The sequence below is a fragment of the Halichoeres trimaculatus genome, unplaced genomic scaffold (assembly GCF_033239565.1).
Source record: "Halichoeres trimaculatus isolate MK-OKI-2021-1 unplaced genomic scaffold, fHalTri1.1 fHalTri1_scaffold_11, whole genome shotgun sequence".
Lineage (NCBI taxonomy): Eukaryota > Metazoa > Chordata > Actinopteri > Labriformes > Labridae > Halichoeres > Halichoeres trimaculatus.
The window spans coordinates 941,286-963,031 of NW_027437189.1; the positions used below are offsets into that span (position 1 = coordinate 941,286).

The following is a 21,746-nucleotide window of genomic DNA, read 5'->3' on the forward strand; positions in this document are numbered from 1 at the left end:
AATTGGACTTTTTATCTCATTAATTTGACTCATCTCATAATTTCAACTCTCATAATTTGGACTTTTTATCATGTAATTTTAACCTTTAATCTCAGAATCATGACTTTTTATCTCACAATTTCAACTTCATAATTTGGACTTTTTATCTCATATGTTCAACTTTTTTTCTCATAATTTCAACTTTTTTCCACTCATAATTATGACTTTTCATATCACAATTTTAACATTTCATTTCATAATTTGAACTATATATCCCATTGTTTCAACTTTTTCTTTCATAATTTCAACTTTTATCCAATAATTTCTCATAATTTTGACTTTTTATCTCATTGTCCTGACTTTTATCTAATAATAATATCTTTTTATCCCACAATTTTGACCTTTTTGTATTTATTGTTTTTTTGTTTTTTTAAACATCAGAAGTGGGTTTCCATATCCCCCTGATCTCAGGAAAATCAGTAACTGATTTCATTGATTCATTGGAACAAGGCAGACGTTTAGTCTGGGAGAAAATTTACTCCTGGAAAACTTCCCATAGACTTTGGGTCTCTGTCAGCTCCCGGTGTTCAAACAGTGACCCTGTAAAGTGGAGACCTTCAGCTGAACGTGTCAGTGGAGATCCAGGTCACAGCAGCTGATCACACACAGAGGAAGTCCTGGGGAATGATCCTGGTTTACTTTGATAAACGCGTGATAATCTGCTCAGATTAGGATTTAATGAGGATCTAAAACTGTTGAAGAAGGATGCTTCCTGCTCAGAGTCCTCCATCAATGTCTCCTTTAGAAACTCTCAAACGTGCTGTATAAATAAAGCTGACACTGACTCTGACCGATGGACTGGATGTCAGGGTTGGAGAGAAGAGCAGACATGAAGCTGATATCAATCATCACTGTGTTTACTCTCTGTGTGTTTGCTGGATCAGTTTGTGTCTGAACACATCGCAGCGTTAAATCACCTGAAAAATAAATCACACACAGTCTGTGGAAACAAACAAATCATCCTGAAACTGAAAAAACAACCTCCTGAGTCCTCCTCACATTTACTCTGAGTGATCTCCTGATCAGAATGTAAAGAAATGACCTTCAGTGTGACGGGTCATCACAGCACCGTGTCCATGAAGAGGCTTAAATAATGATAAAGACTGAGTGTGTTTACCTTCACTTACAGATGTTTGCTCGGCTGAGTGGATTTTATAACAGCAGCTCTTCATCGTTCCACTTCAAAATCCTGAGACTGAGGAGACCAGAGAAAAAACTCTCAGTGAAAATTAATCATGCAAATCTCAGTCAATGTGCTGACAGAGTCCCTGCACAGCTCTCTGTCTTAATTACTGATCATCAGGACGAGACAAAGGAAGACAGACGGGGAGAGGTAAATAGATACAGAGTGACACAACAGAGACGCAGAGAGAAGGGGCCAAAGTGCTTCAGCTGAGTCAGAAACTCATCGAACGCCGATCTCCATCCACTCCGTAGAAACTCAACGACTCTTCAGCCGATGGCTCTAAACCACGTTTTCATCAGGACGAGGACACAAACACTTTACAGCGAGGACACAAACACTTTACAGCGAGGACACAGACAGTTTACAGCGAGGACACGGACAGTTTACAGCGAGGACACGGACAGTTTACAGCAAGGACACAGACAGTTTACAGCGAGGACACAGACAGTTTACAGGGAGGACACAGACAGTTTACAGCGAGGACACAGACAGTTTACAGCGAGGACACAGACAGTTTACAGCGAGGACACAGACAGTTTACAGCCAGGACACAGACAGTTTACAGCCAGGACACAGACAGTTTACAGAGAGGACACAGAGGACACACCCTCCTTCTTTCCTTGCATCCTTCCTTAATTCCTACCTTCTCCTTTCCTTTATAACAATCCTCCCTACCTTGCTTCTTTCCTTCCCTTCTTCCTTTCTTTCTTCCTCTTTTCTTCCTTGCTTCCTTCTTGCCTTTTCTGGGTTTGTCCCTCTTCCTTGCTGCCGTCTTTCTTGCTTGATTCCTTTCTTCCTTGGTTCCTTCTTTAGTAGCTTTTTTCGGTTCCTTTCTTCCTTGATTTCTTTTTTCCTGTCCTTCTTTCCTTCCTTGCTTCCTTTTTGACCTTCTTTGCTACCTTCCATTACTTCTTTCCTCCCTTCCGTGCTTCCCTCATTTCTAGCTTCCTTCTTTCGTTACATTCCTGCCTTTCCTTTCTTGCTTCCTTTTCCGGATTCTTTCCTTCCTTAGTTATGTCTTTGGTTCCTCTCTTCCTTGGTTCCATCCTTCCTTGCTTCTTTCTTTCCCTTCTTCCTTCTGCCTTTCCTTTCTTGCCTCCTTTCTTGCTTCATTCCTGCTTTTACTTCCATCCTTTCCTTCCCTCCTTGCTCCTTTACTTCCTTTCTTCTTTCTTCCTTTCTTGTTTTTTCTTTCCTTGCTTCCATCTTTGATTTCTTTGTTCCTTGCTTCCTTTCTACCTTTCTTCTTTCCTGGGTTCAGTCTTTGGGTCCTTTCTGCCCTTGCTTCCTTCCTACATTTTAGCTTCCTTCCGTCCTTGCTCTCTACCCTGCAGTGTGCAGCTCTGAGCAGTCTGAATATGACACACCAACCTGTTGAATTGTGGGTAAAGTCCACGACGTGTCTCTTTATTTTTAAGGATCATGGTCTCGTGTTTGAATCTCTTGTTGGACTCTGTGATTGCTGTGTTGACTCTTCTCTCTGAATCTGTTGTTGCTCAATGTGTTGTCCACAGTAACAGTTAAGATCTTTACTCTGAGCGATCAGTGATCAGCGGTCAGTGATCAGTGATCAGTGATCAGCGATCGTCTTACAGGGCTTAAAGTCTGAGCTCAGAAGGAAGAGATGAAACGTTTCCTGTTTTCACTGCGCACACAAACTCCCCGCTGTGACGTCTCCAATTACTGAGCAGGTGCACCTGAACAGGTCTTTGACAAAAGGTCATCCACCAGGGTACGTCCTCTGTGTGTGTGTGTGTGTGTGTGTGTGTGTGTGTGTGTGTGTGTGTGTGTGTGTGTGTGTGTGTGTGTGTGTGTGTGTGTGTGCCCGCTGTGCCCTCAATTTCGTCTCCAATCTTTTCTCTTGTTTCCTTTTAATTCGTCTCAGGGTCTGGCTAACGCTGGCTGACGGTTCCTCAGAGGCACTCACACACTCACACACACACGCACACACACTCACACACACACACACACACACACAAACACACACACACAGCCTGAGTAACTGCAGCCACATTAAAGCTCTCACTGATTTTTACACGTGTGCTGTTTGCATTCTGATGAGGAGCCTGGGTATGATTGGAGTCACCGACACGTGGAGCGTCCGATCGATCGATCGGGGGAAGGTGGCGTGCTGCGTCCTGACCCTGAGTGACATCATCCAGCTGAGTTTAACACACACAGACTCTAAGGTCAAAGTGATCATTAGGAGTCGGCGGCTGAAGGGACCAGGGAGCAGGGTTTGTGTTGAAGGGACAGACGAGCTGACTCTGTACAGCAGACAGAGTTGGGAAAAATAATGTTGCAACCACCAGAAGAAACAGAAAATTCCTTGCAACTTCTGTGAAGATGGGATCTGAAATGAAATGTAAGGATAGATTTTGTTTTTACGCCTACAGAAACTGTGGAAGTGTTGCCCCTTTTAGTTTCTTCAAACACAGAGCGTTGGTGTAGCAGCAGGAAAATAAGCAGGAGCCTTGACACGTACAGATGTCTCCAACGACCCTGATCCCCAGTGAGGAAAACAACCATTCTTCATTACAAACCTTCATTTAAGCCTTCTGTGCTCAGATTACCAACACACCCTGATACGCAGAGGCTCCATCCAAATGCCAGAGTCTGTCTCCATCAGCTCGCCGTCACACCTGGCGTCCTCTCTGGGTTTTCAGTTTCGGGGAGCACATTGGGACGCCTTGGTGGCATTTGGACAAACAGCTGCACTCAGACACAGGAGAGCAGGAGTGTTTCACTAAAGGTCAACACTACTTCAGCATCTGGGAGGGGCCGGAGGAGCAGAGACGAAACAAACAATAGATGTGCTTCATGGGAAAGGTCAAGGGCCCGACGGGAAAGACAGGGCGGACTCCGTCTGCTTTAGTTTCTCACAAGTTAAAACTGACATCCTGAAATATTTTGAGAAACACAGTTTCACCTCTTTATTTCTCTTCTATTCTTCATAATGTGTTTGAAATAAGCTACAGGCAACATTATACTGAGGGTACTCATAACCCTGGCAGGAGGGGGATGAAGGATGGAGAGACACAGTGATGGTTAAAGTAAGTCCCATTCCGGGAACAATTCCTCCCTTCAGGCAAAAGTCTGCAGAGCCCTGGTTTTTTGGATGGATACAGAAAAAAGTATTTTCTAATCTTCCTGTGGAGTGAGTAAGATCATGGCTGCACCACTTAAAAATCATGAATGGGAGGATTTGACGCATAGAAATCTCTGACTCTGTCAGTAAACTGCTCAAAATGGTACATCCATGAAAAGGAGCACAAGAACTTTTTGAAAATATAGATATTTTTGTTGTAAGTGTTGTCAGGAATCCATCCATGTCATTTCTAAAGCTTTACCAATTTTACTTTCTTGTCTGAGAGGATCCTCCTCTCCCATTCATTCTAATGAGGGAGCTGAAAGGGTTTCTTTGGGGTTCACCAACTTTGAGGGCTCGCCATTCAAAAACTGTTTGAGAAACAACAAATTTACGCACAGATTTTGTAAAGCAGGGCCCACTTTGTCATCTGAGCGAATTTCAAGCTGATACCATTAATGGCCTAGGAGAAGGTATCTTTTGAAAAAGGCCCCAAATTGTGGCCAAATTTAATTTGAAAGGCAAATTCCCAGCTTCCTGTTTAAAATAGGTCAGGGGTGTCAGTGTAAGATTTGTGCGTCTCAATGAGATGAACATTTTGACTTTGGTTTGATCTCTCTACAACATTCCTACTACCATTGAGAGCTGTTTTAGTGTGCCTAGGTGGCGCTAGAGAGCACATTTTGGATTGTTCAGAGTCAATGTTTGTATTATGTCGAGTTTTTGGCCAAATCTGACAATCTAACAAGAAAACTGAACCGTTTCCTGATCCTTCTGGGTCTACTGGGAGTCAGATATTCAACACCACTCTCCAAAATTCCACAGCTCCATCTATAAAACTTATCACAGCCAGAGTTGGAGAAAAGTCCAGCTTATAAAGACGGATTCCAGGAGGTGACGAGCATCACCCACTTTCTTTTCTAATCCAGTGACTCACTCCCTCAGATTTATGTCCCAGTCCTTCAGAGGGAGCCGCTCTGAAAGCTAATCCCAGCTAAGGGTATAGCTCAAATCAAAAAGACACACAGCTTGGAGACAGATCATGTTTGTATCGTCTCTGGAGTTTCAAACTTTGAGTTGGAGCAGGGATTCATCTGAAGCAAAGCTCAGAAACTGAGTGGAGCTTTTCAAAGAGATGATTCTGTTACAGTCAGAGAAAAGGATCAACAGGTCGACTCTCTGACTTTAACTCTTCTTTTGAACGTGTTTGTAATGATCTTCTGATACGAGCCTCGTGTCTCTGCCATCACCGTCCTCTGAGCTCAGGTCGCTCTGTGGGGTGAGACGTGATCAGTGACGGCACAGTGATCAGTGATTAAACAAACACACAAACGTGGGGGGAAATGGCGTTCTCGGAGGTTTAGCGGGGGAAGCTCCAGAACCAGGAAATGAATGAATTACCGTCAGCGTGTCCTCGTAATTACATTTGGGTTATTTCCCCGCGGGTGGCTCATTTGCTGTGGATCATAACAAAACAGAAACACAGGATTATTACACGCGTGTAGAGACCTCCTGTGTTTGTCTCTGTGTAATCTCACTCTGATCGTGTTTGTGTCTGGATTTATCACAGATCACAACAGTTTTCTGAGTTTATGATGTGATTTTTAAGCTTCTTCTTTAAGCTTGAAGTAACATTCTTTCTAATCACACTACAGAAAGCGATGCCTCATAACACTGTTATTTACCAGCCTTTTATTTTGGATCTTCACTTCTCAATATCTGTTAAAAAATTCAAGCATTAGTTTAAAGAATTGTTTTTTTTGTTTTTTTGTTTTTTTGTTTTTTTTAAATTGAGTGATAATGCAAAATCTCCAATTTTTAATTCCAAAGTTCTTTATTTTTTTTTTTGGGGGGGGGGGGATTTGTAATTATTGAAGATTTTAAAAATTTTCTTTGAAATTTGCAAAATGTCAAAATTGCCTTATTTTTATTCATTTATTGATAAATTATTTTTTTTATTTATGTATTTTGAATTTCAAACCTTTTTGAATTTTTTCTCAATTTTGGATTTTTTTGGGGGAAATCATAAACTTTAAATTAAAAAAAACATTATTTAAATTCTTTTTAAAAGGTTTTCAATTTTAATTAAAAAAATGATTTCTTATATTTCAATTGATAGGCACATGTATTAAAGAAAAAAAAAACTAAGATGTCACATGTACAATTTCATAAGCTCAAAAAACTTCTTGTTTCATTACTCACTAGATTTTAACTATAAATGGAATTTCATACAATTATTGTCTTTATTGTGAAGATAAAGTAGATTTTGTGGCTCCTGAATGACTTTAATTAGCTGAGCTGAGGCTAAATGGCTCCTATAAAGGTAAAAGTTGCAGACCCCTGATCTGGGCTCAATGAGTTTTTGCTGCCCTGTTAAAGTTCCATAATTATCCATTTCAAAGTTTTAATGTTAAACGAGTGGGGAATTAAATGATTGCTAGTAAATGAACTTCATTGTTTTGATTTGTAGATCAATTTGTCAAATTAAAAGCATAAAACCTCAAAGTGCTTTAATGGTATTTAAATGACTAATTCTGTTTGACACACGCTGCATTTTACTTTTTAATTCCCAGAAAGCTCATTAACTGAGTGTCTCTGAGTTTTTAAAGAGCAATCTGCCCCTCGGAGGAGCAGTCATTATTTCCCGTCACATAAACAACAACAGGAAGCAGAACGAAGCTGTAGCAGGAGAACTGAACCCACTACTTTAAAACCATCGTCACGAGTGCCATGGCAACTTAATGACCCGTTTGTTACAGAGCCTGCTTTTATTTTGAAAGGATTCAACATGTGCATAAGTTAAAGGGGGAATTAAAACAGCTGAGAGAACGCTGTGAAACATGTTGGTCTAATTAGCTCCCCCTTAAAGACACATGTGAGCTCTCGTTTTGTCAAAGCACTTCCTGTTTACACTAAGGTCAGGTGAGACAATGCTCGCATCACAGGTGTCACCTCACACTGTGTCCCTGCTCCGGCAGGTTGCAGCAGATTCACAAGCTTTCTGATTTTTTCCAGATGCTGAAGCAGAGACGCGTCACTTTGCAACAAAAAGCAGATAAAGCAGCAGATGGTCTTCGTTTAAAACAACAAACGGACATAAAGAGCAGAGTCAGACCAGGAGGCAACAGGTCTGAGGTTTTACAGCCCAACATGAACCAGGAGAGGATCATCACTGGGGTTTGGGATCCAGGGACCTCCTCGGTCTGTGACTCCTGGTGTCTGGAGGTCCTGATATGAGACGGACTGAACACACAGCCAGGGTGAGTCAACACACACACCAGAGTGTGTTTCTCTCATGGTGTGATTAATCAGCCGGCGAGTTTCTGGCTCAATTAAGTTTCTGTCAGTGGTTTGAATCTGATCCACTGAATGAGGCAGAGACTCAGTCCTTAAAAATCCTCACTGTGGTTTATTAACGCTCCTTTTCTCCTTCAACCTGAAAGTCAGGACTCGTCCTCTGCTGCAGCTGAGGTTTCTCTGTAAAAGTGATTTTCAGAAACGATGCCCAGGGTGTGTGAATGCTGATCTTTTCCAATGTGTGTTTATGGTGCAGCACTGACACCTGCTGGCAGGGAGTGAGATAACAACAACTCAGTTCAGTGTTTAGTCTGTTTCTGTTTGACACACATGTTCTGGCTTTTCTTCTTCCTTCAGTAAAAATTTAAAAACTGCTTTTGCATTGAACCTGAGCCTGACACCACACAAACAACACTGCAGTTCAGAGTAATTTCAATAAGAGCTGAGATCACCAGATCTGCTCTTCTGTTCTGCACCAAACTGTCTCAAACCGACCCAAGTTTGTGTACAGGTGAGGAGGTCTTCAGGGGACATTTCCTGTTTCCTGTTTCCTGCTCCAGCTGGGTCTGAGTCTGCTGCTGCTTATTTCTCTCCATCATTCAGGAGGTGTCGTAGTTCAGGTCCAGAATCCCTAATCAGCACAAGACAAGATAAAACAAAGCAGAATAAAATATATGAGGAGTCAGTTATTAGAAATCAGACCCTGATGTTAAACATTACAAGGACCTGAAAAAAAAAGAGGGTAAGCATCTGTAGATATGATGAACATGGAAGAAAAACAGAAAACTGCAGGAGGTGAATTTTCCAATCATGCAAAGATAAAACAGAATAACACAAAGTACAAAGCCCTGCAAGTTAGACACAGACCACATCAAGTAATTCAAGTCAATACATGTAACTGTAATGGATGATGTGGGAAACAGAAAAAAACAACCCAAATATGTTGCTAGAAATGAACTTTCTTCCGTCAATTTCTGTTTTTTCAAGTCAAAATATCTAAAAAAAAAAATCCATCTAAAAGAGACAAGCATGTGCGTCATTCCTGTGCATGCAGTGGCGTGCTCCGGCTGCAGCTGGGAGTGAGGAGGACTCGTCTGTCTGTGAGTGTTTTGGATAGTTTGTGAAGAAGCCTTCACATCAGTCTCCAACGTCCAGGAAAGTTGTTTCATTTGTCGCTAGTAGGTTGGGGTTTTTTTTGTTTTGTTTTGTTTTTGTTTTGAAGGGTCTGAAAAGATGCTAAATATAGGGACAAAGTTGCTAAGTTGGAAACTGCAGCTGCTACTTTGATGGTTTAAAACTCAACTTCAGGGAAAAATAAACTCTTTGACATCACTTAAAGTTATAAGAATGGGATATAACCACAGAAATCCTGTTGGAGATACATTTATTTGATGCATATTTTGATTCAGTAGTTCTTCCCTCGTCCCATCTGTTGTTATGGAGGAGGCAGATTTAAGGAGCGGTCATGTTGTCTCCTCACAGCCTCCAGTCGTCTCTGATGATTTCTGATAGCATGAATATCTCACCTGCAGTTTTTGAGGAATGTGTTTGAGGTGAATCTGTGGTTTGTACCTCAGCGTCTGCCCAGGCCCTTGGACTTGACCGGTACTGCTAACAGCGAGAATCAAAGGGAGGCCCTGTGTAAAAACATTGGACATTACGGGGAAGGGTCGGAGAATCTGAAGCTCATCTTTAGTCTCTTTACATAGTCCCTGATTGAATTTGAAATTTATAGATTGATTTATAGACTGAAAACACAGAGATACCAAACCAGTTGCCTGAACAGCAGGTTGCAGTTTGCACAGTGGCCACTAGGTGTCAGACTGAAACTGGAAAGGATAACTGAAACTCAGCTCAGTGTGCCACAAACTTTGACTTTTGACTCGAAGAAAAATCTTTCCCTTTTTTTTTCTTTTTGTTTGTTTGTTTTTGTCATGATGGGGAAGAAAAACAGAGAGAAAACCACTTCAGAAAGAGAAATCTGAAGGGATACAGATGTTTAAAACTGACAAATTTCACTTGAGTCAGTCTAATGCTTTTTTCTAACTGTCATTTTTGTCCTTAACCCTTTGATGCGCAACATATGCACACCCCTTCGAATGCACAACATGGGTCAAAAATGACCCACATTAATTTTCCAGGTTATTTCATGCTGAATGAGTTTTTCTTTTTTCTTTGGAAATCAATTTATTTTATGATTGAATATTTCAAGTTTTCTTTAAATATCTTGTTTTTGAATATGACTAATCATTATTTCCATTCTTGCTTTTAGTCTTTATGAGCAAAAACAGTTTTTATATAACTACATCAAGTTTACACACACGGGTCAAAATCGACCCATTCATCCAAGTGTGATTAAATGATGTAATAATAAAAATAATTTCTTTCAAGTAATCACTTTAGTGAGTGGGGGCCAAACATTGACGTGTTAAACATTTGCAGCATATTAATTTGTAATTTTGTCACACATACACACACCTCAGATAACACAACATGGCTGAATCCATGTATAACAACTTAACAGAACAACTCTAAACAGGGAAATGTGGCACATCAGCAGAATACAATTTACCTCTGAGATGGTTATAGCAATGCTGCAGCAGGAACCAAATGAGGAAGAGGAGGCAATTTTTTCTGATTCAGAGTCTGAAATTTCAGTTGATGACCCAGAATATCTGCCACAGGATCAAACTGGAGGTAGTGTGTCTGGAAATCCAGCTTTCCAGCATGAAAACTCCTCTTCGGAAGACTCATCTGATGAATCTAACGAAGAGGAAACTTAGATCAATTTTTACTCAGTCAATCGGACTGGATCTAAGTTTCCTCTTCAGAAGATTCATCAGATCTCACAGAGCTGACTCTCAACTTTCTCCAAGAAATAAAAGAGAAGTTTGATATCTGTAGTTGAGCAAAGAGCTTGAATCAAGCGTAGGCTTTTTAAGAAGATTAAAGGGAGGAAGTATCAGTATTATTCTGTCTCCAGGCTGCTCTGGCTGTCGTTAAAGCGAGATGCTTCACCTGAAACACAATTCTCCAAATACTTGAGAGGAGGAAGCTCAGACGGATGAAAGACGATATGTTTTTAGATCAGAAGTTCAGAGAAGGAACTTTTTTTGACCCTTTTTTCTTTCACTTCCTGTACCTAAAATACGTCGACATGTGGAATAAGAACATGAAATGAAGCGTGTTGAACATGATAGCAGTAAAACATAAAACCTTACAGTTTTAAGAGATGAGCTCAGGATAAAAGGTGTGTTATTGTTTTTCTGCTCTCACACACTTCCCTGGAACATAACTTTTTAAAGTTTGCAGTCACACACGCTCGACCTCCTGCAGGGTTTGGATTTCTCCTTTCTGAGGAACACAAATAAGAGATGTTGTTTGATAAAGAGATTAAGGAGCAAAGTGTACACATGTCAGACGTGTAGCTTTGACTGCTGGAGATGAAACCTGGAGGATGGCGCGTCAGTGTTTGTTTTAGATCTGATAGGAACGTATGTACACCCAGAACACACACACACACACATCATTCAGAGCAGACGAGGTGATCCTGTCAAAATAAGCAGCTGGTTGTTTCAGTCCAGGTTATCTGGTGCCAACTCTGATATCTGATATGTCCTGTAAGCCTGGATACGTTCAGCCTCCTTCAAACAAAACCTCTGCTCCATCATCTGAACCGCTTCCTCCTTTAGACCAGGTTTTAGAAGCAGAGCTACAGGTGATGTTTTTTTTTTTCCTTTAATATAAATGTACAAAACAAGCAATTGGCAGATCTTGGCATTTTTGTTATTTTCTTAATTATATCCCACAGAATCATCATTCTCGGTTTCTAATATTACTCCAAAATTTGTATCGTTTACTGAAAACAAATCTGGATTTTTATTTTTTACAGCTGATGGAAAAACCACTTCCATATAATCCACATATGGTTTTAAAAGTGTGAGTTAGTCCTTTATGTGGACTTTAATGAATTTGTAGAAGTAAACATCTCTTTTACAACTGAAAATGACAAGATTTACAGGTGTTTCTTACCCATCACATCTCTTCTATCTCACAGACTAACGTTAGTGTTGTTGTATTGTAGTTATAATGCCGACTCATTCCAGTAGATGATGGTAATTCACCAAAACCTGTCACTCGTATTGATAAACAGCTTCGTGCATTGTGGGGAACAGTATGCCAGGTGGACTGGTCCGTTGAATTCTGGGAAATTTTCCTGGATCAGTAGGACATCTGGGGATTTTTGGCAAACTGCAGATTTTGCAAGTTTTTGCGAACTGACTACTACAGACTGAATTTCAGACAAAATAGTAGGAACTGCTGGTGTAGTAGGTGGTTTGGAAAACAGCCTCTGTCTCTGTCAGCTCCCGGTGTTCCAGTCTAAAGAGTGACCCTGTAAACTAGGGACCTTCAGTTGAACCTGTCAGGGGAGATCCAGGTTACAGCAGCTGTTCAAACACAGAGGAAGTCCTGGGGAAGTCATCCTGGTTTAGTTTAATATACATATATATACGTGTCTAATCATGTCATCTATCATAATCTCTTCATCAGCTCAGGGTTTAATGAGGACGTAAAGCTGAGGTCTTCAACAGGGGGTGTGTTACAGTTTTAGTTGATTTGATGAATATTCTATTTGTATCCATGTGTTCCTTTAACACACATTAATGGATAAAAAGTAGCTGAAAATGTTGCCTTTAACTTAGAAATAGTTATGTTAAAATAAAAATGTCTGTTTGAAAGGATGTACACTCGATTGTAGTGCAATTAACAGACAGTGTTGACATTGGCATTGGTAAAATTCAAATTGTAGGTATGAGGTAAAAAGGTATGTTTATAAATGACAGCTGCAAGGACACTCAACGGGACTCACAATATTCGTTGTACGTTCATACGTACAACACAATGTACGCAGAGGTGTTCAAGCTCATATATATATATATATATATATATATATATATATATATATATATATATAAATATATATATATATATATATATATATATATATATATATATATATATATATATAAATATATATATATATATATATATATATATATATATATATATATATATATATATATATACAGTCAAGCCCAAAATTATTCATACCCCTGGTAAATTTTCACTTTAAGTTAATTTAATTCAACCGGCAAGTTTTTTTTTTTACAGGAAATGACACAGGCTTCTCCCAAAAGATAATAAGACAGTGTACAAGAGGCATCAGTGTGGAAAAAAAATACTTCTTAGCTTTTATTTACATTTGTACAAAAAGTGGAATGTCCAAAATTATTCATACCCTTTGCAAACTGTCACAGTAAATGGGAATTCATAGTACTATCCAAAGTGCTAAAACATCCCAAAAAGTCCAAGCTGTTCCAAAGCATCCTTATTACCCTGATTCATTGGGAACAGCTGTTTTAATCAACTCAGCAGGCGAAACACAGCAGCTCTCTGCAGCAGGTTTGTAGACAGTCATGGCTAAGACAAAGGAGCTCAGTGAGGACCTGCGGCTGAGCATTGTTGCTGCTCACAAATCAAGAAAGGGCTACGAAACCATCTCAAAATGTTTTGAAGTTCCAGTGGCAACAGTGCAAAGTATTATCAAAAAATACAAGACGTTCCACACTGTGGAAAATCTCAAAGGACGCGGTCGGAAGCCAAAAGTGACACCTGTGCTGGCCAGGAGGATAACTAGAGAGGTGAAGAAGAACCCAAGGATCACCACCAAGGCTATTCTGATGAATCTGGGCCCTGCTGGTGGCAACATCTCAAGGCAGACAATCCAACGGACACTGCACACTGCTGGGTTCCATGGACGCAGACCAAGGAGGACACCACTTCTCTAGAAAAGGCACATAAAAGCCCGCTTGGACTTTGCAAATGCTTATCTGGACAAAGAAGAAGACTTCTGGTCTTCTGTTTTATGGTCAGATGAAACTAAAATGGAATTGTTCGGCCACAATGATGTAGCCTTCATTTGACGTAAGAAAGGAGAAGCCTTCAACCGAAAGAACACCATCCCCACTGTCAAACATGGTGGTGGGAACCTCATGTTCTGGGAGTGTTTCTCAGCCAGTGGACCAGGGGAACTAGTTGCAGTGAATGGCACCATGAACAAGGAGCAATACATAAGAATTCTGAACAACAACATCAGACAGTCTGCAGAGAAACTTGGCCTTGGTCACCAGTGGACATTTCAGCATGACAACGACCCAAAACACACAGCACAAGTGGCGCAGAACTGGTTGGCAGACAAAAACATTAATGTTTTGCAGTGGCCTAGCCAGAGTCCAGATTTGAATCCAATTGAAAATTTGTGGAGGGAGCTAAAGATCAGGGTAATGGCAAGGAGACCCTCCAACCTGAAAGAATTGGAGCTCATTGCAAAAGATGAACGGGCAAAAATACCATTGGAGACATGCAAAAAGCTGGTCAGCAATTACAGTAAACGTTTGATTGCTGTGATAGCCAATAAAGGCTTTTCTGTTGATTATTAAGAAGGGTATGAATAATTTTGGGCTTGACTGTATATATATATATATATATATATATATATATATATATATATATATATATATATATAAACACACACACACACACACACATACATATATAATTATTATTATTCGTTTATATATATTACTGGATGTGTTTGGAAAAAGTCAGTTTTACTTCATTCTCTGAAGTAATCCTTAATGGATTACTTCAGAGAACCTTGGTTTTTTTAATCTTCATTATACTTCATGAATACATATATGCACACACACACACAGGCACACACACACATATATATATAAATATATACACATACATATTATTATTTTATGTTCATATATATATATATATATATATATATATATATATATATATATATATATATATATATATATATATATATATATATATATATATAGAATAGAAAATAGAATAGAATAGAAAATACTTTATTTATCCCCGAGGGGAAATTCAGGAGTCACCGCAGCATTTAAGAAAACAAAAGTAAGACAGAGTATAGAAAGTGCAAAAATGTCCATAAGAAATTAGATGACGACATCCCGTCCACCACTCGTCCACCACTCTCTAGCCCAGCCAGTCTCCACCTCCACAGGGTCCAGGACTGAGCCTCCCCAGCAGTCTGTTCAGTCTCTGTCTCCTGGATCCTGTCTGCCCACAGCAGGTGAAGCTCCTCCGATGTGTCGCGGCGTCCGATGTCTGCTCCGTCAGCCACGTCCGTGAACAGCATGATGCCGCTGGGTTAGCACAGCTAGCTCGTCCATCCCCCGGAGCTAGATCCCACGTTCCCAACAACGATGGATGGAAGGACAGGTCCACGTAGTCATCTCCAAGCTCACATCTGAGAACCAGCACGTCGTCCTCACTTCTCCTCCTCAGCTCGAGGGAAATCATCAAGCCCTACACTAGTTAGCATTGGCATGCTACAGGCTGCTAACAGCTGATTTCGCATGTAAACAATGCAGCCATGGTTACATGTAGGATCTCCAGACAAACACAGGAGAAAAGTAGTAAAAAATATCGCCGAAGACACAAAAAGTTTGGTGTCCGTGACCAACAATGAACCATACAAAGTGATGATCCACTCCAAATACAAAGATGACGAAAAAGAGACGAAAAAATTACAAGAAACGGACAAAGACGAGAGAGCTGCTGCAACAGGCAGCTACTTGGGTAGCGCCTAGCTATATATATATATATATATATATATATATATATATATATATATATATATATATAGTCAGGTATACTTTATTTTCTGAAGTTATCCACTGAGACCTTTATTTATTTATTTATCTTTATTATTCTTAATGTTTTATTGAATGTAAAATCCAGGTTTCCAGTGTTATGGATGCTGATGTAGAGATGATTGTACAGTTTTAATCGCTGTCTGCAGAGCCTCCAGACCTGACACAGTGTTTGTTTAATGACTTAATATCATGTTTGCTATAACCGCTGAAGCATCCAGCCATCACACCAGCTCCATAATCTGTTTTTCTGTAGAAGCTAGTCCTAAATTTATCAAAACAGTCATCACCCTCTTTCTGCAGGACATGTGTTAAAACCAGTGTACAAAAGAAATCATCTGTTTTCCTTTACATTGTTAAAGAAACAATCAAACATTTACCAAAGGCTGTGGCTTCATCGTAAATGATTTGGCTGTGATCATCACGCTGTCTGAAGTCACTCAAATTAACGAAGCAGAGCAGGTTGAAGGTATTTAAACCCTGAGTCCCGGCTGCTGAGACATCCTGATACCTGCTTCTATAACCTCCAAGGTAAAGCGTTACACAGAGAGCTTCATCAACACCACAGAAACACGTCTCTGTCCGTTCTTTAGCTTAACTTTAACTGTTGGTGTCTGAACGTCTGCACAGATGGCTGCTGGTCTCCAGGTGATTGTCTTGTGTCTGATCAGTGGACTGTGGATCGCTGGACCCGTGAGTAGCTTTTCAAACTTCTCTAAAGATGTTTTAAAAATGCTTAACAAAAAACTCTTTACCTGAAACACCTTTAAATACAGCTGGTGAGGAAACTTTAGTCGTCCGGAATGTGAATCTGGTTTTGGAAAGCCTGACATCATCTGATATCATTCACATTACAGCTGGGGATGCAAATTAAAACGGTTTTCCATCTTTGACATTTTGGAGATGTTAAGACTCCAAGATTGATGACTAATTTGAAACACATTTCCAAAGTTCTTCGGTTTCACAACTGGAAATGGGTCCAGTCTGTGCAACCCCAAAAGATTCATAATTAAATCAAACAACATTCTAAAATCATGGCAATTTTGATAAATAACAAATATATGACATGGCCAAATTGTAAAATAAGTGAATATTATTATGATTTTTTTTAATCATTTACAGTCATCATTCCTGATTAAAAAAAAAAAAAAAATCATGAAATAAAAAGGCCATAAAAACTGACTTTGTAAAATATATATATTAAGGCAGATACATATATATACATATATATATATATATATATATATATATATATATATATATATATATATATATATATATATATATATTATCTTGAAAAATTAATAAAAAATCATTATTTTGAAAAAGTATGAAATCGTCAAAGTAATCATTATGAAACCATGAAACATTTGATTATATTAATTTGATTTAGAGTCTTTTGGCGTTCCATACCACTTTACCCCCCAAAATAGTGACTTTTCAATTAAACTTGAGGTTATTAAATATTTCCCATATCATCAGTCTTCCTTATACCTTTTACTCCAGACTCCAGTCTTTCCTCTCTACACAGTTTGCCACAAAGGATGAGGAAATTTCTGGGAAAAACAGTAAATCCTGCTGAAATACCAACTTTTTATTTATTTCAGCAGCTTTTACTGAAGTACAAAGTCATAAATGTATGTGGTAGCAGCTCATACAGCCATTGTTCTGATAACAATACAAATAAAATAAAGAAAGAGGATGGCAACATAACCCTTATGTTTATGTCTTTATGGAACGTGTTTTATTTACCGGTTTAGGGTAACCTTCCCTTTTTTTTTTAAACCTCTGGCAGTTAAACACTTACTTCATACCAACTCAAGCTTTTCGTTGGACTCGAACTTAAGTATTATAACTGGATGACCAGTAGGGGGCAGATTAACCAGAATACCCGCAGCCTGTTTGGCAGATAGACGTGTCTGTGACAGTTTATACCTGAACAAACCACTTATCTAAAATAAAACCTGATCCTCCAGAGCTCAGAGAGCTGTTACCATGATCTGATGTCTGTTTCTCCTTCCACAGGGGGAGTGTGCTTCACCAAAAGGTCGGTGGTTGTAACGTTTCTTCAGACGTAAAGAGACTAAAGATGTGCTTCAGATTCTCTGGCGTGCTCATTCTGACCCTTCCTCTTCATGTTTGATGTTTCTAGATGACTGCTCTGATCCCTGCCCTCCTCAGTGGTCTCCCTTCAACTCTCGCTGTTACCGGTACGAGTCAGGTCAGAAGGCCTGGGCGGATGCTGAGGTACAAACCACAAAAACTGCAGGTGTGATATTCATGTCGTCAGAAATAATCAGAGACAACTGGAGGGAGTGAAAACAGAGACGGTTGAAACCAGGCTGTTTGAAAAGATGGACAACGTGACCACTCCTTGAATCCATCTAAACAGGATGTGGGTTAAACTACAACATCAAAATACCCATCAACTAAATTTATCTTAAACAGGATTTCTGTCATTTTGATTTGTTCTTATCCCTTTAAGTGATGTCAAAGAGTTCATTTTTCCATTAAACTAAGTTTTAAATCCTCAGAGAAGCAGGTGCAGTCAGTCTAAACTGTCTAACAGTACCCAGTCTCTCGTGCTTTTTTCACCTCCACTGTCAAAGTTTTATACCTTCATGATGTGTGTGCAAAAAAAAAAAAATATATATATATATATATAAAAAAAAATAAAAGCATTTCCTGCCTTCAGTAAGTCATATGACTAGCTGCTGCACCAAACTATCAATTAGTGAGTGAGATCATCACCAACTGCTGCTCTCTCAGGAGTGAAATTAACTGACGTTTTTGAAACATCTCATCATAGAAGCCACAATTTTGACCAAAGCTCTGTAAAAATCAGATATTTTTGAAGAAAATTTTGTCAGGAATGCATCCATGTCATTTTTAAAGCTGTACCACTTTTACTTTTTGTGTAGAGGCCTAACTGCAGCAGCTTGTGTGGAGCTGGATCCTCCTCTCCCATTCATTCTAGTAGGAGGGGCTGAAAGGGCTTCTTTGGTGTTCACCAACTTTGAGGGCTCGTCATTCAAAAACTGTTTGAGAAACAACAAATTCATACAGAGCATTTGTAAAGCAGAGTCCACGCTGTCATCTTTGCAAATTTCAAGCCGATAACAGTTATGGTCTAGGAGGAGATAATTTTGAAAACAGCTCAAAAATGTTGCCAAATTTTATTTTGAAAGGCAAATTGCCAGCTTCCTGTTTGAATTAGGTGAAGGGTGTCAGTGTATGATTTGTTCATCTCAATGAGATGGACATTTTGACATTGGTTGGACTTCTCTACTACATTCCTACTGCTATTGAGAGCCATTTTAGTGTGCCCAGGTGGCGCTAGTGAGCACAGTTTGGTATGTTGGGGGTAAAATTTGTATTTTATTGGATGTTTGGCAGAATGTGAGGTTTGTACCAATTTTGGTAAGACTTTGAGCATGTTTAGGGGGTCAAATTAGAGCAGAGGGAAGAAGAAGAAGAAAAATGAAACGGAGTAAATACTATAGTGTCCACGCCCAACCCTAAAAAACTACTAGCCACAAATCCAGCAACTTTTCTACAGTTTGGAGACTAATGTGAAAGTATGTATTGATCTCTAGCACCTGCTCCGTTTCAACAAAGATAGATAAGTCATTCCCTTCTCTTACAGCATCCATTACAATTACTTGCAAATAGCTTATAATGCAAATTAGGCAATGACATCATCACTTTTAGTGACTTCTGGGACAGCCAACTTTTCTTACAGAGGAGGTGGAAACACTGGTGTCTACGGCAGGTTTACTGTGCACACACTGCTGCTGAAAACACACCTTGGAGTCCTCCAGCTCTGATACATAGGCCCTCTACTTTTCTCTTGCCCATATTGTTGAAGAGTTACGGTAATGAGAACAGTTATTGCCCGTGATTGGATGTTTCCGCGTGTAGATTCCTATTCGTAATACCTTGGACATCACTGTGGAGCTTGTCTTTTCTTCTTCAAACAGCCGTTTGAAGTTCCATTCTTGAGGAGTTAGGGAAACTTAAAGAGTAGAGTTGGAGCGTCAGCATCACCACTTTCTATTCAGTGGTCTAAACTGAGCAGCTTAAAGATAATCAGCCTTAATCCACGTATTAAACAGGTCCCACCTTTGGTAAGCACAAGGCAACAATAGAGCGTGTCCGTCAAACACTGACGGTAGAGCTTGAGCTCAGAGGGATTTCTCTCACAGTCTAAACAGCCTCACAGAGAAACGAGTTTGGGTCGGGTCACTGGTTCAGTGATCGTAGTGGTTTCAGGAAGTCCAACAGTCTGTGAGCTCTGTCTTCTTCTTCTTCAGCGTCACTGCACTTTGCTCGGTGGGAATCTGGCTTCAATCCGAAGTGAAGCTGAGTATGACTTCATCAGAGGGGTGGTGTTAAAAGCAGCTGGGAGGCACCAAGAATCATGGGTAGGAGGCTACGACGCTGCAAAGGTGAGTGTTTGGTCCCATACGGATTATTTTCTATGACGGTGTTTGTTTTTGTATTCTCATGGCAGTGTTTGAGGTTTTCATGGCCGTATGCTCATTTGATTTCATTTCTCAGGAGGGTGTGTGGCTGTGGAGCGATGGTTCGCAGTTTGAGTTCAAAAGATGGGCAAAAGGAGAGCCCAACAACCTAAGGGGGGAAGGATGTATGGAGATCAACCTTAAAGGTATGACTGGACTGCAGCAGTTAGTGCAACAAAGTGCTATAAGTTATTCAGCTGCAGGTGCTGCCATTGAGTGGGAGAAGAATTCTTTTCCCAATGTGGTTCAACTTTCAACATATTCAATAATCTATGCTAAATATTGACTAAGATCTGAGTCTGAGACCTCCTGACTCCTCCTCCCCCTGAGGACAAAGAGGCTCAGATTAAGGTCTTAGTGTTCCCTGAACAGATGAGTCTTCAGACATCTCTTAAAGTAGAAAGGGACTCTGTGGATCGTATATAGTTAGGTAATTCATTCACCATCTGGGAACAACAGAGGAGAAGAGTCTGGCTAGAGATTTGGAGCCACGCTGGGCTGGGAGCACCAGGGGTCTTTCACAAACAGAGCGTAGAGGACCAGAAGGAGGGTAGACCTGGATGAGGGACCCCAGGTAGGCAGGAGCTGGTCTTGTCAGTGTTTTGTAAGCCAGAAGAAGAGCTTTGAATCTGATTGGAGCTGTGAGGCCTGTTGTGTCAGGTAGGGCCTGATCCTCCCGATGTTATAGAGGGCAGATCCACAAGACCGTGAACCGTAAAGGTCAGCTGGTCATCAATCAGGACACACAGATTTCTGAGATTGGACTCAAGCAGGACAGTGATCTGTGGTTGAACTGAGGGACGCACAGGAAATTATTTCAACACTTCATGGTGACTGATCATTTCCCCTTCATTTTCAAAGGTCAATCTCTGTTTTTAGATGTTGTGTGTGGTTTGACTGTTTCAAAAAGTAAGAGGGTAAGAAATTTGAGTGAAAATCACTCAATTCTATTGAACATTCTGAACATTTTGCAATTTGGTCGGTGAAAATCAGTGATTATTTGTCGGAGGAATAGTGAGCCAAAAAACATACAGAAGAACAAGGTGAAGCTAATGCAGATAAAACAAGTTTGGCGAGTTTTGGAGCAGGTTAGAGGCACGTAATTACGAGTCGAAGGTAATCTTAAAATGAAGACAAAGTGATTGTTCTTTTATTTATTTCTTTTTTGTTTAAATTCAAACATTTTGCTCATGGATCTTGAGATTGGTTGTGTGTCTCTTCGTGTATCATCTCTTGAACTCAATGGAAATGAATCATGTATAATTAAGTAAAATATGATCTATTTTCTGTGTGTTTGTTCTTTTTGTATCCACAGGAAGAGACTTTGTCAATGATGCAAAGTGTAGCCAGGAGCAGCCTTTCATTTGTGCCAAGGACCAATAAGAACCTGCTGCATCCACCGTCAGGATGTCCCAGCCCTCCCAGCTGGATGTCAGGCCTCGATGACATTATCCCTGGAATATAATCCAACAAATGAACCCTCTCTCTAAACATAAAAAAAAAAAAGAAAAAAAAATATGGACAAGCATGTGGTTACTGTTTGTTTCTCTTGGTGTTCTGTCTCCTTATTATCCATTTAACCCCAGTGCCCCTCTTTCTGAAATAAAGAAGCATCTCTAAAACTCACACAGCGTGTTTGAAATCACAGGTTTGCATCATCAGCATCAAAGGTTTACATAGAGTTCAAATACAGTTATCAACCCAGTTTACACTTTGAATATCGCTGGAAAGACAGAAGCTAACAGAGAGGAGTTGGTGCCCTCTGCTGTCAGAAATAAGAAGTGCAGATGTGAACTTGAAATAGAAGCACCAATCCAGAGGATCCTTTGAGACAAACTCAGAGATGTATG

The 21,746-nt window shown here is 39.9% G+C and overlaps 1 protein-coding gene and 1 long non-coding RNA gene across 2 annotated transcripts in view; one reads left to right on the forward strand and one right to left on the reverse strand.

The window, feature by feature from the left end:
* Window positions 1-8,115: 8,115 nt before the first annotated feature.
* Window positions 8,116-21,746, reverse strand: part of LOC141798927 (uncharacterized) — a 32,055-nt gene continuing 18,424 nt past the window's right edge. The window contains exon 3 of the long non-coding RNA XR_012599209.1: window positions 8,116-8,241. This is a non-coding gene — a long non-coding RNA (uncharacterized LOC141798927). The remainder of the gene's footprint in view (window positions 8,242-21,746) is intronic.
* LOC141799149 (galactose-specific lectin nattectin-like) lies at window positions 16,004-21,279 on the forward strand. The gene is made up of 6 exons (XM_074681279.1): window positions 16,004-16,066; window positions 17,399-17,420; window positions 17,526-17,620; window positions 19,687-19,821; window positions 19,934-20,042; window positions 21,212-21,279. The coding sequence occupies exons 1-6, from the start codon at window positions 16,004-16,006 to the stop codon at window positions 21,277-21,279; spliced, it is 492 nt and encodes a 163-aa protein (XP_074537380.1).

Coding starts and splice junctions, on each gene's coding strand:
- LOC141799149 (XM_074681279.1), top strand. CDS start 16,004: ATGGCTGCTGGTCTCCAGGTGATTGTCTTGTGTCTGATCAGTGGACTG. Junction 16,067..17,398: donor GACTGTGGATCGCTGGACCC/GTGAGTAGCTTT, acceptor CTCCTTCCACAG/GGGGAGTGTGCTTCACCAAA. Junction 17,421..17,525: donor GGAGTGTGCTTCACCAAAAG/GTCGGTGGTTGT, acceptor TGATGTTTCTAG/ATGACTGCTCTGATCCCTGC.